General features: G+C 37.5%; 2 protein-coding genes and 1 long non-coding RNA gene across 3 annotated transcripts; 2 read left to right on the top strand and 1 right to left on the bottom strand.

The window, feature by feature from the left end:
* Positions 1–788: 788 nt before the first annotated feature.
* Positions 789–1958, bottom strand: LOC104246654 (prohibitin-3, mitochondrial). The gene is made up of 2 exons (XM_009802515.2): positions 1023–1958; positions 789–918 (listed from the first exon to the last, which is right to left on the bottom strand). Exon 1 carries the CDS (start codon positions 1864–1866, stop codon positions 1027–1029), a length of 840 nt encoding a protein of 279 aa, XP_009800817.1. The 5' UTR covers positions 1867–1958; the 3' UTR covers positions 789–918; positions 1023–1026.
* Positions 1959–4423: 2465 nt separating this feature from the next.
* LOC104246675 (uncharacterized) lies at positions 4424–6250 on the top strand. The gene is made up of 2 exons (XR_011399967.1): positions 4424–4492; positions 5719–6250. It is a non-coding gene; the product is annotated as an uncharacterized lncRNA (long non-coding RNA).
* Positions 6251–9773: 3523 nt separating this feature from the next.
* Positions 9774–10172, top strand: LOC138868064 (large ribosomal subunit protein mL54-like). The gene has a single exon (XM_070147298.1). It carries the CDS (start codon positions 9774–9776, stop codon positions 10170–10172), a length of 399 nt encoding a protein of 132 aa, XP_070003399.1.
* The last annotated feature ends 5874 nt before the right edge of the window (positions 10173–16046 follow it).

The following is a 16046-nucleotide window of genomic DNA, read 5'->3' as shown; positions in this document are numbered from 1 at the left end:
TCTAATCAATTTGCACTAAAAGTAGGACCTATTGTAAGGATAAACGAACTATACCCCAAAACTGAAATGAAGCCATTACTTTGGTCATAATCGGAAGAACAGATGAAGGTAGACTACCTGTACAAAATTTAGAGTCATTGTAGAGCTAAAATGAGCTAGTTAGACATAACCAGAGTAAAGCAAATAAAGCAGTCAACTTGCACTAAAGCTGGGACCTATTGCAAAGCAAATTTGTGTTACTTCTCCAAAGGCTACCATGATACTATCATCTCGATTCCCATGTTAACCATTAGTTTGCTCTTAGTGATTAAAAGGACTAGCCTAATTATTCCAAAATTGATCAATATGACTATACTCGGCCTCAAATTACAGAATCTCTCGCATTGATGTAGATGATCTATTCACTCTCACTCTATAGCAATTCTCGCTAAAAGACATTCTTAAGGATTTGCTTATAAAGCAATTAGTTACATCAGCATTAAAATTCCTTCCTTATCAGTGTGCTAGCTTCTACCTTATTTTAGAAGTATAATCTCTTTGATCATAAGAAAATAAGTACAATCTCCATCTTTCGTGCTCTTTTCATGACTGCTGAACCTATAACCATTGCAGCTCTACTTGATCGCAAACTCAGCTATATTTAATAAGCATTCAACAGATCAAAAATCCAGACAAGCTTAATGTATCAATGTGTAGAAGCACCAAGTTACTGCATCGCAGCATTAGAAGCTAGGCATATAACAAAAGAACAAGGACATCTGAGATTTTAAGCCTTCGCAAAATAGATGGAACTGGAAAAGGATAACAACCTCAGAATTTGAATTCGAAAGTAAATATCCCAACATTACCATACAATTGATGAAACAAAAGGCACAATTTCGCAGCTTTCTGGAAGAGAAATGTCCTTATTTATTCCTCCTGATTCAGCATGTTTAAACCGTGACTATCGAAGCAAATTAAATTGTACGATATGAACTACATATAACACAACATAAAGCAAGTAGCAAAATCAAATTAGTTACCTATTCAACGTGAGGCATTGAGACCGAGAAGCATGTTGCCTTGCTTAGGCAAGTAAGCCACGTTCGGAGTCTTAGCCATGGTAGCAGCAACTTCCCTAGACGCCTCGATTCTCCTGAGTTCAATTAATCCCATACCAGCAGCTGCAGTGGCATCCGAAATCAACTTAGCCGACTCACTCTCTCCCTCGGCCCTAATAATCGCTGCCCTCCTCTCTTGCTCAGCCTTCATCACAACAAACTTGGACCGCTCCGCTTCCTGCTGAGCCACCTGCTTCTGCTCCACAGCTTTAGAGAACTCCGCACCGTATGACAAGTGTGTAATTGCCACGTCATCGAGCACGATGTTGAAATCCTTAGCACGTCGGATCAAGCTCTCGCGAACTAAAGCTGATACTTGTGGACGCTCCGTGAGTAACTGATCCGCGTTGAATTGAGCTACGACGGCTTTCAAAACCTCGTTGCCGATCGAAGGGAGGACTTTCTCGTCGTATTCGAGACCTAGGGTTTTGAAAATGGCGGGAAGGCGTGAAACTTCGGGGCGTGAGAGGACCCGGAGGGTGAGGTGGACCATCTGGAGATCCTTTGTGCCTGAAACGGAGGAAAATGTGTGGGGCCTAGTACGGATATCGAATATGAAAGGCTTTTGAAGCCATGGGACGAGGAAATGAGTTCCTTCGCCGACGGTATCGTCGATGACTCCACGGAATCTGTCGAAGAGGACGGCGCGTTGTCCACCGTCGACGGTGTAGAGGGAGGAGTTGAGAACCGTGGCGCTGATGCCTAGACCGAAGGCGGCGCGTGCAACGTTCGTGAGGAATGATACTGCTGCTTGGCTGCTACCCATTTTTTTGGTTTTTCACTGCGAGATTTTGGGGTTTTTTGGGGAAGATGTGAAGGGTTTTTGCTGAAAATGGAGTAAAACCCTAAACCCTCAATAACAACGGGTAGGGTCCGGAACAACCGGGTCGGAGGCCCAGCACGTAAGCGCTGTCTATATTTTGGTTATTACAAAGAATATCCACTAATTGTTCAAAAACAAATCACATTCATTTGCGCCTTCTATGCTTATTTTAGCATGATTGTTAGTTAGAAACTTTTTTCTATAATCTAAAAGTTCTTTTCCATTAATTAAAGGGATATGGATCTTGAGATGATTTGAAATGAAGAATATGATCATTAAGGATTTATATAGACCGTAATTTATTTGACATTGAAAAGTATTTATTGTTACAAGTAAAGGGGTCAAGAGAGGAAATTGTGAGAAGAAGTATTTTAAATAGATAAGCAATCAACCTTTTCATCGCCATGTATTGTTATTATATATATCACAATAGCTCGTAACTATACAGTGGTTGGTTTAAGGATATGTAAACAACTAAATATTGTTGTGATTAGCTTCAAAGTATCAGTGATGAATACCTAATGTTGTTTTAATTTATCACGAAAGAGACTAAGAAGACAATCAAATAACTTCATTAATTGAAGGCAAATCTAAAAATTGCATTAAGTAATTTGGGCGAAGCGATAATTAAGTCATTTGAGGACTTTCCGGAAACTTGATTGTTTTCCTTATTGCACAAGCTTTATAGAATTAACATTCATAATTTTCAGAAACGTATACTACCTCTTTTTTTTATAACTCAAATTTAGTCTGCAAGACAAAAATTACCCTTATAAATAACAATAATCAACCCATGATATTTTGGATACGGAATATCTCCCGCCTTTCATCTTTTCAGAATTTCACTCTTGAAAACACATAACATTCAATTGTTTCCTTCCTCAAGAACTACATTAAAGAATTCTTGAAAAAAAATAGGTATATGTGGACTTCTTACACTTGTAAAATCAGCTTTATAAAAGAAAAATATTTCTGACTTTAAAAAATGTACCATCGCAATTGATGGCTATTATAGCTCCATCAGGATGCTTTAGGTTGCTCCAAAGAAATTTGCGATGGGACACCTACCACAAAGTATGATTGAGTGTTTAATAATATTTATGTAATTCTTTAAAGTACTTATTAATATGGGATACACGTGCAAACACGCGGGCCCAAGAACTATTTTAAGTAAAAAGACATTTGGGGCCTGGCGATGGAAGTTTGAGCCCTATGTATCGAAAACCTAGCGAGCTCAAAGACTTTCGGCCCAATTTCCAATTGCTCTTTAGAGGTTTTATCCCTTGACAAAAATGAGTTCCTTTTTGCTCTCTAAGGATGACTTTATAAAATTAGTGGCCTAAAACTAAATTTTAATAAGACGTCTTATATTTTTTTTATTAGCACGCATACATATACATCTATTGAAGAGTTAGTATTGTCGCTTTATTCATACTTGTTATTTGTAATATAACATTCTTAAATAACATGAAAACTTTCACTTCACATAATATTATTATTATTATTATTATTATTATTATTTGTATTAGTGAGGGATAATTTAAATAGATAAAATGTTAGACATGTATTTACAGTATGTTACTTTTGATATTGTTGTAAAAATATATTTACTAATATGAAGATTTAAGTAGTTTAATTCAAAGTTCTAAATATTTTTACTTTTAAAGAGTAGACAATCTTTTTTTTTTTTTTTAAATTGAAATCTTTGTACTTTATTAAAAAAAGTTAGTGCCTAAATCAAGTCTTTACTATTTTTCTACTAGAGCCATTTTTCTATCCCTACATTCTCAATAAAATTTCATAGAGCCACAATTAAGATAAGATAATAATAACAAGTACATTAAAGGCACTGACTATGTCATTTAGTTACCAAATATAAATAAAGCTGGTTGAATAGCATGTTCAAGGGGTAGTGATCTGCCAATTGTTAATCATCAATTAAGGGCGGTTCAACAGAGCTGGTGGCCTAAAATCAAAATATATTTGAAGACCTTAAAATGTCTTTCATAAAATTAATATAATATTGCCACAAAAAAAAAATCCTACTTGCTTTAATCTAGTGGTGAGAGATTAACGTATGATGTGTGAGTTAGGCGCACATCATATGGTATTGAAGTCTCACCTATCCAAAAATGGTAGAGGGGTGATCTCATTATCCATCTTGTTTTGAACCTTGCGACATTTGTTTCAGAAATTTCTTAGTTTAAAAAGATGAGACACAAAAAAACTTATTTTTGATGTATGGATCAATTAAATATGACAAAAGTAATAATTAGTTGAGAGAATTTGAGTTGAAATTAGAAAGTAAAATCGTGAGAAATATAAAAAAAGACTACATATAAAAGAGGAAAAATAAAATTGATGAGAATATAAATTTATTTTTTAATTTAGCAAGAGAAAAATTTATCTTATTAATTCAATCAATCTGCCAAAATTAAAAATATTAAAATCTGAAATTTCTTATTAATAATTATATCAAAATAATATCTAAAATATTATAATATAGTAGTGCTTGCCCTAGAGCCGCCCATTGTTGCTCTCCATTTCTTCCTCCGGCGAAATCTGATTTGTAAGTTCCCCTTTTCATCTGTCTTTATATTTCCTACTAATCTCTTAGCGTCACTTTTAATTGTCAATTACAGAAACTGTGAAATGGGTTGTAATGTTCCGTGTGTGTTTGCTCTCACTGCATAAATGAAACACGAACTCCAAAATTTGATACTATCTTGTGAATTCTACAATTTAATTTGCTCTGTTGTTTGCTTTCTCGTGATAATGGCTGCACATTAGTGATCTCTCTTTTTTCTTTTTCCGGAAAGTAGTAATCTTTTCTACATATATTTCTCTTAGAAGAAGGAAAAAAGAGAAAAGAAAAGCCACAAATATGACCTTTTTTTACTATGGTGTGTCCCAGCCAGCTTGTGTTAGCATAGAGGCAAAGCCAAGATTTCAAGCTTATGGGTTTGGGTTCTAATCGTTATAAGTTACTGGGTTCTAAATAAATAATTTTCACATATTCAATAGATTTTTTAAGGCAAATATAGAGTTCGAACCAAAGCTTTCTAGCTCCGCTCCTGGTCACACATAGACTATTATACTGCTACCTCCCACAAGTATAGGTGACGATAAAATATGAAATTCTTTTGACTTTGTTGTGAGTTTTCAGCTCTTCTGTGAGAGTCATGAATTTTATTATTAGAGTAATTATTCAGCTACAAAGATGAATAGTTACTATATTACATTGATGAATATCTAATAGTGATATGTGTACTTTTCTTTTAGCTAATTTTGGGGTACTTTGAAGAATCTAAACAAAGTACCTATGCACGACGTTTTGACACGGTAAATGATCCATGTAACATAACTAGTTACTGGAGTGTGATTGGATCGTCTGGCTAGTGTTATAAAGGATAAACATGTCATTATAGAACATCATCCTTATTTCCGCTACTCAATAAGTTAAATGGGGTACTGCATCTGAAACTACTAATTTGGTGGAGAGTGCGTCATCTTTTGCTCGTCATAGACTTGATATTCGGAGAACCAAGAGATATTTGGATCTATATTCTGAAGAGTAATTAATCCTTGTATGTGCCCATGTCAATTGAAAAACCTTGATTTTGTTTATTCATCTATTAACTGCTTCTCAATTAAGGGAATATTTTGTCAAGACATAAGTGTGAAAGTGAATTTATTTCCTAAATTTCGAACCATTATGTACTTGTTAGATTGTTTGGATACAACTATACATGACACACATGATGTTTTATATTCACATGTCATTCCTCTGTGAAGAGCTAGTTGGATCTGGTGTCGGCGCCAAGAAACACTATTCAGTTCTGGGAATTATAAGAAAAACGGATGCTGAATAAATTGATCCAAGAATAGATCTCATTATTGGTATCCTTCTTTATATGATGAATCCTCAATAGAGCTACTTCTATCTTTTACTAAGGAACTTTTGACTCCACAAATCTGAAAGCAACAATATAGGTGGAAGACCTCATTCTTCGTTGTGCTCGTTGCTATCCTTCTATTTCCTCATCTTCAATTTTTAACATCTTAAACACATATTCGGTTATTGAGGGTTCCACCATGCACCCAAGGGTGTTACCTAGTAGTCGATGAAGTGGGAGGACAATTGTGAGGTCTCAAGTTCAAATCTCTAGAGAGGCAAAATACACACTAGGTGATTTCTTCATATTTGTGTAGCCCTTGGTGGGAAGAGTTATTCGGTACTTGTGCCGGTGGGAAGTAGCAGGTACCTGGTGAAATAGTCGATTTGCGCATAAGCTGGACCGGGCAACATTGTCATCGAAAAAGAAAAGGTTCGAACTTATAGTCTTGTAGCCCCTTTCTCTATGTTCCAGAAACTTTTCCTTTAGCCACTTTTATTTGGCAGGTAATGGCAGTATTTGGTTAGCAAAGTATTTTATTTTGCATCTTTTGTGAAAATGCTCATTCTTTACCACAGCTTGAAGAGATTAAAGTGAGTATTGTATGATTTTTTTGTCTTTGTTTTTCCCAAGATTATTTTGTAAATGACATGGAAGCATAAAAAAATGTATACATACAAAAGAGAAGATAGTGGAGAGCTGAAAAGGAAGAAGGTGTTGCATCAACTCTCTCACCAACACTAGATCTTGCAAACAATTTTCCTCCTAGAAAGCCAGAGCAGATATCTTTCTTATATATGCAATTTTCTATCTTCGGATTAACTTACTTTAATTTTGCAAACAATGTTTGCTCTCACTGCATGAATGAACCATAGACTCCAAAATATGACACTATTTTGTGAATATTACAATCTAATATGCTCTATTGTGTGCTTTCTCGTGATAGTAGCTGCAAGGTAGTAAATTTTTTCCCCGGAAAGTAGTTATCTTTTCTACATATATTTCTCTTAGAAGAAGGAAAAAGTAGAAAAAGGCCACAATTATGACTTTTTAACAATGGTGTGTCCCGGCCAGCTTGCGTCACACATAAACTATTACACTGCTAGCTCCCACAAGTATAGGTGCCGAAAAAAATATGAAAATTTTCTGACTTTGTTACGAGTTTTCAGTTCTTTTATGAGAGTCATAGAATTTATTATTAGGGTAATCATTCAGCTACAAAGATGAATAGTTACTGTATTACATTGATGGGTATCCATAGAGGTATGTGTACTTTTACTTTTGCCAATTTTGGGGTACTTTGAAGATTCTGAACAAAGTACCTCTACATGCCTCTTTGACACGGTAAACGATCCATGCAACGTAACTAGTTACTGGAGTGTGTATGTCCAGTTCTTTAAAGGATAAATATGTCATGATAGAACATAATGGATATTTCCATTAGTCAATAAGTTAAATTGGTCACTGGATCTGAATCTACTAATTTACTGGAGAGTGTCATATTTTGTTATTCATAGACTTAATTTTCAGAAAAGCAGAAGATATTTGGATTTATATTTTCAAGAGTAATTAATCCTTATATGTGCCAGTGTCAATTAAAAACCTTGATTTTGTTTTTCATCTATCAACCTTAATTGTTAGATTTTGATACAACTATATATGCCATGATGTTTTGATGTGGTTCATATGCGAATAACTAGTTGGATCTGGTGTCAATGCCAAGAACGACAGAAACACTATTCAGTTCTGGGAATTTTAAGGAAAAAACGGATGTTGAATAAATTGATCCGAGAATAGATTCATTTATCGGTATCCTTCTTTATATGATGGATCCTCGATAGAGCTACTACCATCTCTTACTCCGGAACTTTTGATTCTTCACTAATCTGAAAGCAACAATATAGGTGGAAGACCTCATTCTTCGTTATGCTCATTGCTCTCCTTCTAGTTTCACATATTCTTCTATTTTTGACATCTAAAAAACACATTCGGTTCTTGAGGGTTCCACCATGCACCCAAGGGTATTACCTAGTGGTCAATGACGTGGGGGGACAATCGCGAGGTCTCAAGTTCAATTCCCAGCAGAGGCAAAGAAACACTAGGTGATTCCTTTACATCGGCCTAACCCTTGGTGGGAAGAGTTACCAATACTTATGATGGTGGAATAGTCGATGTGCACATAAGCTGGACCGAGCACCATTATCATCGGAAAAGAAAAGGTTCCAACTTATATTTTTGTAGCCCCTTTCTCTGGGAGGTTATGGTAGTATTTTGTTAGCAAAGTTTTCTTCATTTCGCTTCTTCTGTGAAACTGCTCATTTCGTTGGAATTAGGGCTCATTGTTGTACCACAGCTTGAAGAGAAGTGAGTATTTTATGATTTTTTGTCTTTGTTTTTCCCAAAATTACGGTAATGAGTCGGAAGCATACAAAAACATATACATATAAGAGAGAAGATAGTGGAGATATAGAAAGGAAGAAAGGTGTTGCATCAACTCTCTCACTAAGACTACATCTTGCAAACTATGTTCTTCCGAGAAAACCAGAGCAGATATCTTTCTTAAATATGCAATTTTCTATTTTCAGATTAACTTACTTTAGTTTCTGAAGAAATTGTCCTCAAAATACTAATTGCTCATGGCTCTTAAGTTCATTCATGAAGTCTTAGCTTAAGGTCTTGTTGACTACTATATTCCTTTCTCCCCTCACCTTTTAAGGTTTAATTATGCCTCCTTTTTGCATTTTCGTTTTTCCTCTGTACAAATCTCAAGCACTTGTCATCCATTTCATAAATGGAAATGTGTGGGGGTTAGGGTGGGGGTTGGGGTTGTTGCTACCTTCCTCTTTCCCACTTCAATTGTGCCATTGATACTCTTTGTTCATTTTGCGGTTTGGCTGATCTGTTGCTTGCCCTTTTCTATGCTTCTTGCTCTTAACTTTTCTATTCACTTCATTCCAAGTCAATATCTTTTTGTTGCAAAACAAGTGCAAAAATATATAACAGGCATCTTCTTTTTGCATTTCATTTATGTTTTCTTTATGAGAAAAGCAAAAACAGTTCATTGACAACCAAGCCCTCTCTAATTAGGTGAACACACGATCTTGCAGCTTAACAAACCTAAGGTTACTCTGAGTCTATTTTTTTTTTTATTTTTTTTTTTGCATTTGGTCCAATATACTCTAACGAGTCTTTTAGTCTTGTTAGAGACTTATATGCCAGTAACATGTAGAGAACCTCTCATGCTAGAGAAGTTAAATTTTTTAAATATAGGATTGACACGGGATCAAATGGAACTACATGAATATTGAAAATTATATAGTTGTGCCCACCTAGATTAGAATAGAGGCATTGTTGTTTTGTTGTATTCTCAAGAAGGATTCTGGGTGAAATCATTAACATGAAAATAGAAAGGTCTTCGATGCATGAGCAGTTTGCTCCTAACAGCTTAGTACAGTCAAGGTCCTCAGGAAGGCCTTATAACACATCAGGCTACCACTCATTCTTTTGGTGCAACACTGTATATTGTCTTTACGGTCAAGAAATGTTTTGGCGCTATGGGCTGAATGTGGACGTTGTTGAGTATTAGATAAAGTTTTCACGGAAGACACTGGGGATTTTGTAGGCGCAAGGACTGGCAAGGTTTTTGGAGGTCTACCGTGCTTTTTATTGTTTGTTTTCTGTGTAGTAACTCATAGATATATTTAAATAAAAATACATTTCTCTGCCTGTGTTTTTAGCTACATTAAACTGTTAAGTGGTAAATCTTGTCAGTGTTTTGGCCCCTTCTAACTTGCAAAGGTTCTGTTGAGCTTTATTATTGAGTCAATTTTTGTCCTTTTCGTATATTATTAGGGCATTTTGTTGAATTTGGCACAATGTTGGGTTAGAAACTCCGCACAAGATATTATGTTTTGACCCGATTTTATTCTGGTTGATGCTGCAGGGATAAGGACTATGGCATTAACTTATATTAAATCATTGCGAAACGTTAGCTTCCCCAAGGAAGTTATTCAAATAGGAGGCTGCAGAACATTTGCTGTTGGCGGTGGTAAGAAGAAGGGTGGAAAAGGTGGCGGAGCTTCAGATGCTCCAAAGGCATCATCGATTAGCAAAGAAGTCAAGGCCAGTACAGTAGTCGGGGCGAATATTCTTAAGGATGGAGCAGATCCAAAAGTGTTGGCCGACTCAGAATACCCGGATTGGCTGTGGCACCTACTGGATAAACGCCCGGCACTTAGTGAACTAAGGAGGAAAGATCTCGAGTCTCTCCCTTACGATGACCTCAAACGTTTTGTCAAGCTGGATACCCGAGCTAGGATCAAGGAAAATAATTCTATTAAGGCCAAGAACTGAAATTTCCGCAGGAAGTGGTGTATGTTTTGTAGACTCCAATGCTTAGTAATAGGCTTTACCTGGAATTATAAGTTGGTCTGCTGTTATAGAAGACATTATTTAAGATTGAGTAGCAGCTTTTTATCTGCTTTGTTCTTGATTTCCTTAAGTTCCTGCTCTACTATTTTGAACATGATTGAATTTTGATATATTTTTCGAAGAATAAGTTCCTTAGGAATCTGGAATAAATTACTCTGATCTTAATAGACTAACGGTCCACATGAGATCTTTAATCTGATTAAAGTTCGATTTTACAACTATCAAAAAGAAAAAGGATAATATTTTCTTTCAAAAGATTGACATTATTTTTTTATTAGTTCATTTAAAAAGGATTGATACCTTTCAATATTTCCTTAATTAGAAGTATTTATAGCCACACAAATGCTATGGTAGATATAAGACCACAAGTTAAAAATTATACAACCACACAAATACTATGGCTTATTTAAGATTTATATCTCGAAACTCAAAGTCTTATCTTGTTTATGTCAAGTGAAACTAGGGCAAGCTAATTATTATATTGTACATATGTTGCTCATGTGGTATATTATCATCGTAAGCCAAGAGAAGAAGTAAGGAAAAAAGAACACAAAGATAATTTTAGTACTGATTAAATTATTTTTAATTTGGCGTCAAAGGACGTGTGTAAAACAAGTACACCACATATGATAAAGATTAAAGTTCATGTTTACTTCGAGATTACGATTTTTCCACGTGATTTAGTGCCCGTAATTCTTTATTGTTTATTTACTAAGTATAAAATAATTAGTGATGATAGGGTAGGAGATGTTTAATACGATAAATGTGTTCATACATTGTATTCACTTTTTTGTACGTTGATTTATCAAATATTTTCACTATTTGATTTTTTTCCCCAACATAAGTAGTATTTTTTTGTGCGTCAACTTTATCGTATATTTTCACCCTTTAAGTCATCGTCCTTAAGATCTGGTAACAAGGACTCTTCTTGTCTTTTTTCGAAAATTATTTTCATACAAATATAAATTTTGTAGTTTACTTTTCCAATTTCATCACATGAAATGCATGATGTAACGTATCAATTTGACACCTCAAACCCGAAACATAAGGCTACTTTATAAATATCCCAATTCCCACCCACCGTACTTTCATCACGTGCCTATTTCAGTGTATGGTATCCTCTCTCGAAATGATTACACCGTTTTCTAAAATAGCCCCACACGCCTACAACTTTATCATATTCAACAGATTAATAAATCCGTATGATCACGGAGAAATTCAAAAATAGCTAGATTTATAACTGGTCATTCAAAAATAGTTCAGTTTCAAAAGTAATTGAAATTTAGTCACTTTTCATGTAAAGATAAATTTGAGCGAAAATACTGTTCAAAACTCGAAAAATACGCCAGTATATTATGCTGGAGTTCCAGCATAAGTATACTTGAACTCCAACATATTATACTAGAGTTCCAGAATAGGTATGCTTGGAGTTCCAGCATAAGTACACTAGAACTCCAGCATAATATACTGGAGTTCCAGCAAGTATACTGGTCCAGCATAATATAGTGGAGTTTGGAGCACCGGGACTCCAATCTCCAGTATATTATACTAGAGCCAGCAAAGTATACCGGTCCAACATAATATGCTGAAGTTCATACACAGGTGCACCGAACTCCAGTATATTATTCTGGACCGGTCTCTGTTGCAGCAAAATAGTGGCTATATTTCATTGACTTGGTAAACGCGGACTATTTTTGAATAATCAATCCGAAAACTGGCTATACCGTGCTATTTTTACGTATGATCAATGCTTACTGGTTTCCTCGTGGGTAGGACCATTCAAAACTGAATCATAATCATTAATCAAACCGTAAAAATAACTTATTAGCTTATTTGTTTTGGATTATTGGTGTAATAATTAGTGAACAGATTAAAATTTTATAATTAACGGTTTAATAATTTGGGGGCGGATTACTTAATATTCTTATTGGGTAAACCTTTAACCCGTTAAAAATTTCCATATTTACACTTTTTACCCCTATTTATATAAATTAATATTTGGAACCTTAAATCCCTAATTTATCAAATCTCAATTCATTTCTTTTCTCTTCTCTCTATCACCTAAATCCCTAATTAAAATCTCCCAATCTCGTATGTATGATTGGTTATGAAAATGGTATTTAAGTGATTAGATAAGTTAAAAGCAAAACAACATTGTTTGACCAAAAGATATCAAAACGTTTTTGATTACATCAATTAATGATAATGATGAGGTAAATCTTAGCCAAGCATAATAAACTTCAGATCTGAAAATGAGTTGGAAAATAATGAGTAAAATAAAAATAAGAGCGGTCAATCTTTATCGATGTTTGTCATTTCTTCTTTCATGAGATAGAGATGATGACCAATCACGCATCCTTTTTGGAAAGAAACAGAAGGAGAAAGTAAATAGAGGGAAAAAAGCCCATTCTCTTCGAGAATTCCCCTCCTATATATAGTCCTGGGACCCTTGCTATATTCCTTGGCCGATGTGTCTTCACACTGCGACCTTTTTGTTGTTACTTGAATATTATTTTTAACTTGACGTATATTGTAGGTACTTAGATTGAAGTAGGTCATGATGTCTCTCACTATCCCGCCACTTAGGCGGGATCCTAGCTGGGTCGACTATTATGGTCAGATTTTGACCTATACAGTTAGTCTTTCCATCCGTCGGGGTTGTCTATTGATGGGCCCGGCGGGCCGATTATGATTCTGAACACTTAGGAGAAATCTGACTGTTCGCGCCTTGGGCGTAGTTTTTAGGTCGGGGCAATGGCACGACGCTCTAACGATGCCTTTGGACTGTTGCGACCGTTCGGAATCAAAGCGTTGTTCGTGGATACTGCCATTATGACACACGTTTTTTGGGGATTGAACCGTTTCATGCCCTATCAGTTTTGATTTTCGACTCTTGGGTTTCCCGCTTGGGGAATTTATGCCCCTATAAATAGAGGAAAAACACCATTCGATTGGCACACTTTCTTGCCTTTGTTGAAAGAGTTTTGCAGATCTTCCTCTTTTCGGATACTTCAAATTTTTTATTCTCTTTGGTTAGCCAGAAATTTTCGTCCCAATCTTTTCTTTTTTCTTAATACTTTTGTCCTATTAAATCGATATAAATGGTTGGTAGTTCTTCCCGCACCGACAATCCTGCCGCAACTCCGGTGCTGGAAAGTGATATTCCTACTCCTGAAAGAGGGGAAGTGGTAGAGGATGAGGGGGTTCCGATGGTGGCCGAAATATTGCCTCACCCTGGGAAGCCGTGGAACGATTTCCACAATCCTGCCGGAGAAGAGCCGGAACCTGCTCCCTCTGTTATGACTGAGGCAAGGATTGCGGAGCTGAGGGCCAAATGGGGGATCCGTCACCATGTTGAAATGATGCCGGCAGTGGGAGATAATATTATACATTTCGATCGTCCAGGATATTGTGTGTTCTATGCCTATCCCTTTATTGTCGGGCATACGCTTCCTCTCCCCCTCTTGGTGGTAGATTTTTGCCGTTTCTACGAGGTGTGTCCGGCTCAACTTTCACCATACTTGTATAAATTGTTCCTTATGCTGCTCAAGTTTACGGAGTTTGCTGGTCAGGAGATCATTCTGAGACATATGCTCAATATCTTCGCCCCTCAAATCATTCGAGGCACGATGATCCACATGCGCTATCGAGGGACAAAGAATCTGGTGGTAAAGATGGACGACAGGGCCAACCGTCGCTTTTATGAGAACTATTTTTATGTGCGGAATGAGCACCTTGTGGCGGATCCTGCGGGGTTTCCCGAGAGATGGAATTTTGCACGTAAGTTTTCGTATCTGTTGTCAAAATAATAGTCGACCGCTTTTCTTCGAGCGATATTGAACTATTTTTACTTTTGCAGTCGCGAGATTACCTCTTGCGCCTGTTGACTATATCCACGAATGGGTGAACTCCATTCTTCCTCATACGGCGGGAGTTCGCGAATGGTCGTCCTTCTATGAGAAATATGGACGTAAGCCCCTTACTGGTAAGTTGTTTTACCGTAGTCTCTGTTTTCCACTTTGCAATTTGACTTTGTTGCTTATATGACATTTATCATTAGCAGGGAGAGTGCACGAAGGGAGAGGGCTCCTCCACTTGCATTTCGTCAGTCGACAACCTCTGCTCGGACCGTACCAAGGCCTGCTACCCAACCTACGGCGAAGGCTGCTTAAGTTGAATCTGTGGCTGTAACCGTGTGCACGAAAACTATTATTCAATCTGGGGTTTCGAGTTCTATTATATGACCAACGGGGGAGTCTTCCTGTGCTGAGGATGGTGAGGGGCTATTAAAGAGACGACGAGTGGAGTCTGAAATGGCTCCATCAGCCATGGTATGTTCAGAAGGCGACATCTCCTTGATGGAGTCTGAGATGGGAAACTATGTTAACCCGTCTGCAGAGGTAGAGACGGTCATCATGACCAACCCATCTACAGAGACTCCGGCCATTATAGGTGACCAACAGACCACTGCGATAGGGAGTCGGAGTCCCGAGGCCGCTGTTGTTACTTTGGGCGGGTCTTCGTCTTCTGGACCAGGTTGTGCTTCTTCTTTGGCCGTAGGGAAAAAGGCGTCGTGGTCGATGACTACGAATCTAAGTCTAATCTTGATCCTGATGACATCAGCATGTTTGAAGAGGGCCTTACTCGTGCGGTGGTACATGCGGGAGATACAGAAGACCTGGTATCGCAGTTTGACCTTTTGTGTTCTACTGCCGAGAGTGAGGCTCTCAAGGACGTCCGTGATGTTGATTTGATGCATGAAGTGGCCGCTATGGGACTAAAGGTAAGTTTCTCCTTTCTTTTATGTTCTTTTCATCTATGACGATCCTGGCCTTAACCCATTTTTTCATTTTTCAGCCGTACATGGTGGAGATTGAGAGTGCTCATAGGGCCGACACTCAGGCCAAGATTTTCCTGACGATGTTGGAGAAGTATCGGCGCTACCGCAACAAGTGCCGTAAGATGCGCAAATGGTTGAGAGCGAACGCCGGTGATCGATCCCTTTGTGAGGAATTGGAGAAGAGGGATCAGGAGTTGATGCAGGCTATTCGCAGGAGTAACAAGCTCGAGGAGCAACTCCGTGAAAAGGACAAAGAACTTGAGTTGGGTAAAGGGGTTGCCGCAGAGTGCGGTCAATGCAGTCCGAGATAGATCATAATGCCATTAGGATCGAGGCGATGAGTGTGGAATGGGTGGGAAAGTTAGCCAAATTGGAGAGAAAGGTTTACAAGTTGGAGAATATCGAGAGTGCATGGGCGTCGGCTTCAGCGAGGGAGGTGACTTTAGAGGATACCATCCACGTCCTTTAATCTGAACATGAATCTGATAGGGCGACGACGATGCTTAGGGAGGCGAGGATCGAAGAATGTATTGGTGAAATCGACTAGGAAGCTTCGACTTTGGGGGACCGGGTCGCTACTCTTGAGGCCTAGAATGCGCAATTGTTGGCCCAAGTCAAATCTGCCTCTGCCGTTGTTCCTCGTCATCTACACGAGCTTTGGGTACATGTCTAAGCCTAGGAGGACATATATAAGAGTTTGTGGGAAGTGGGTAGTATTTCTGAGGCTGCATATGAAGGAGCGCGAGTGAAGGCACAAGAGGCTCGTGTTAACTGTGGATATGATCTTGCGACGTCGGAGGTCGACGAGGATGTTGATGCTGAAGAGAGACTTCCTGGAGATGGTGATGAGCGGTGATGACGCTGAGTGAGAAAAATTATTCATATTTGTTTGTGTTGTTCTCTTTGTTTTTGGTTTGTTGTCTTTGTGTTGTTATATTTTCCTTTGGACTTGCCCG

This window comes from Nicotiana sylvestris, chromosome 5, assembly GCF_000393655.2.
Source record: "Nicotiana sylvestris chromosome 5, ASM39365v2, whole genome shotgun sequence".
NCBI classification, from domain to species: domain Eukaryota; kingdom Viridiplantae; phylum Streptophyta; class Magnoliopsida; order Solanales; family Solanaceae; genus Nicotiana; species Nicotiana sylvestris.
The sequence above is the reverse complement of the archived record's forward strand: the minus strand, read 5'-3'. Positions and strand labels throughout refer to the sequence as shown.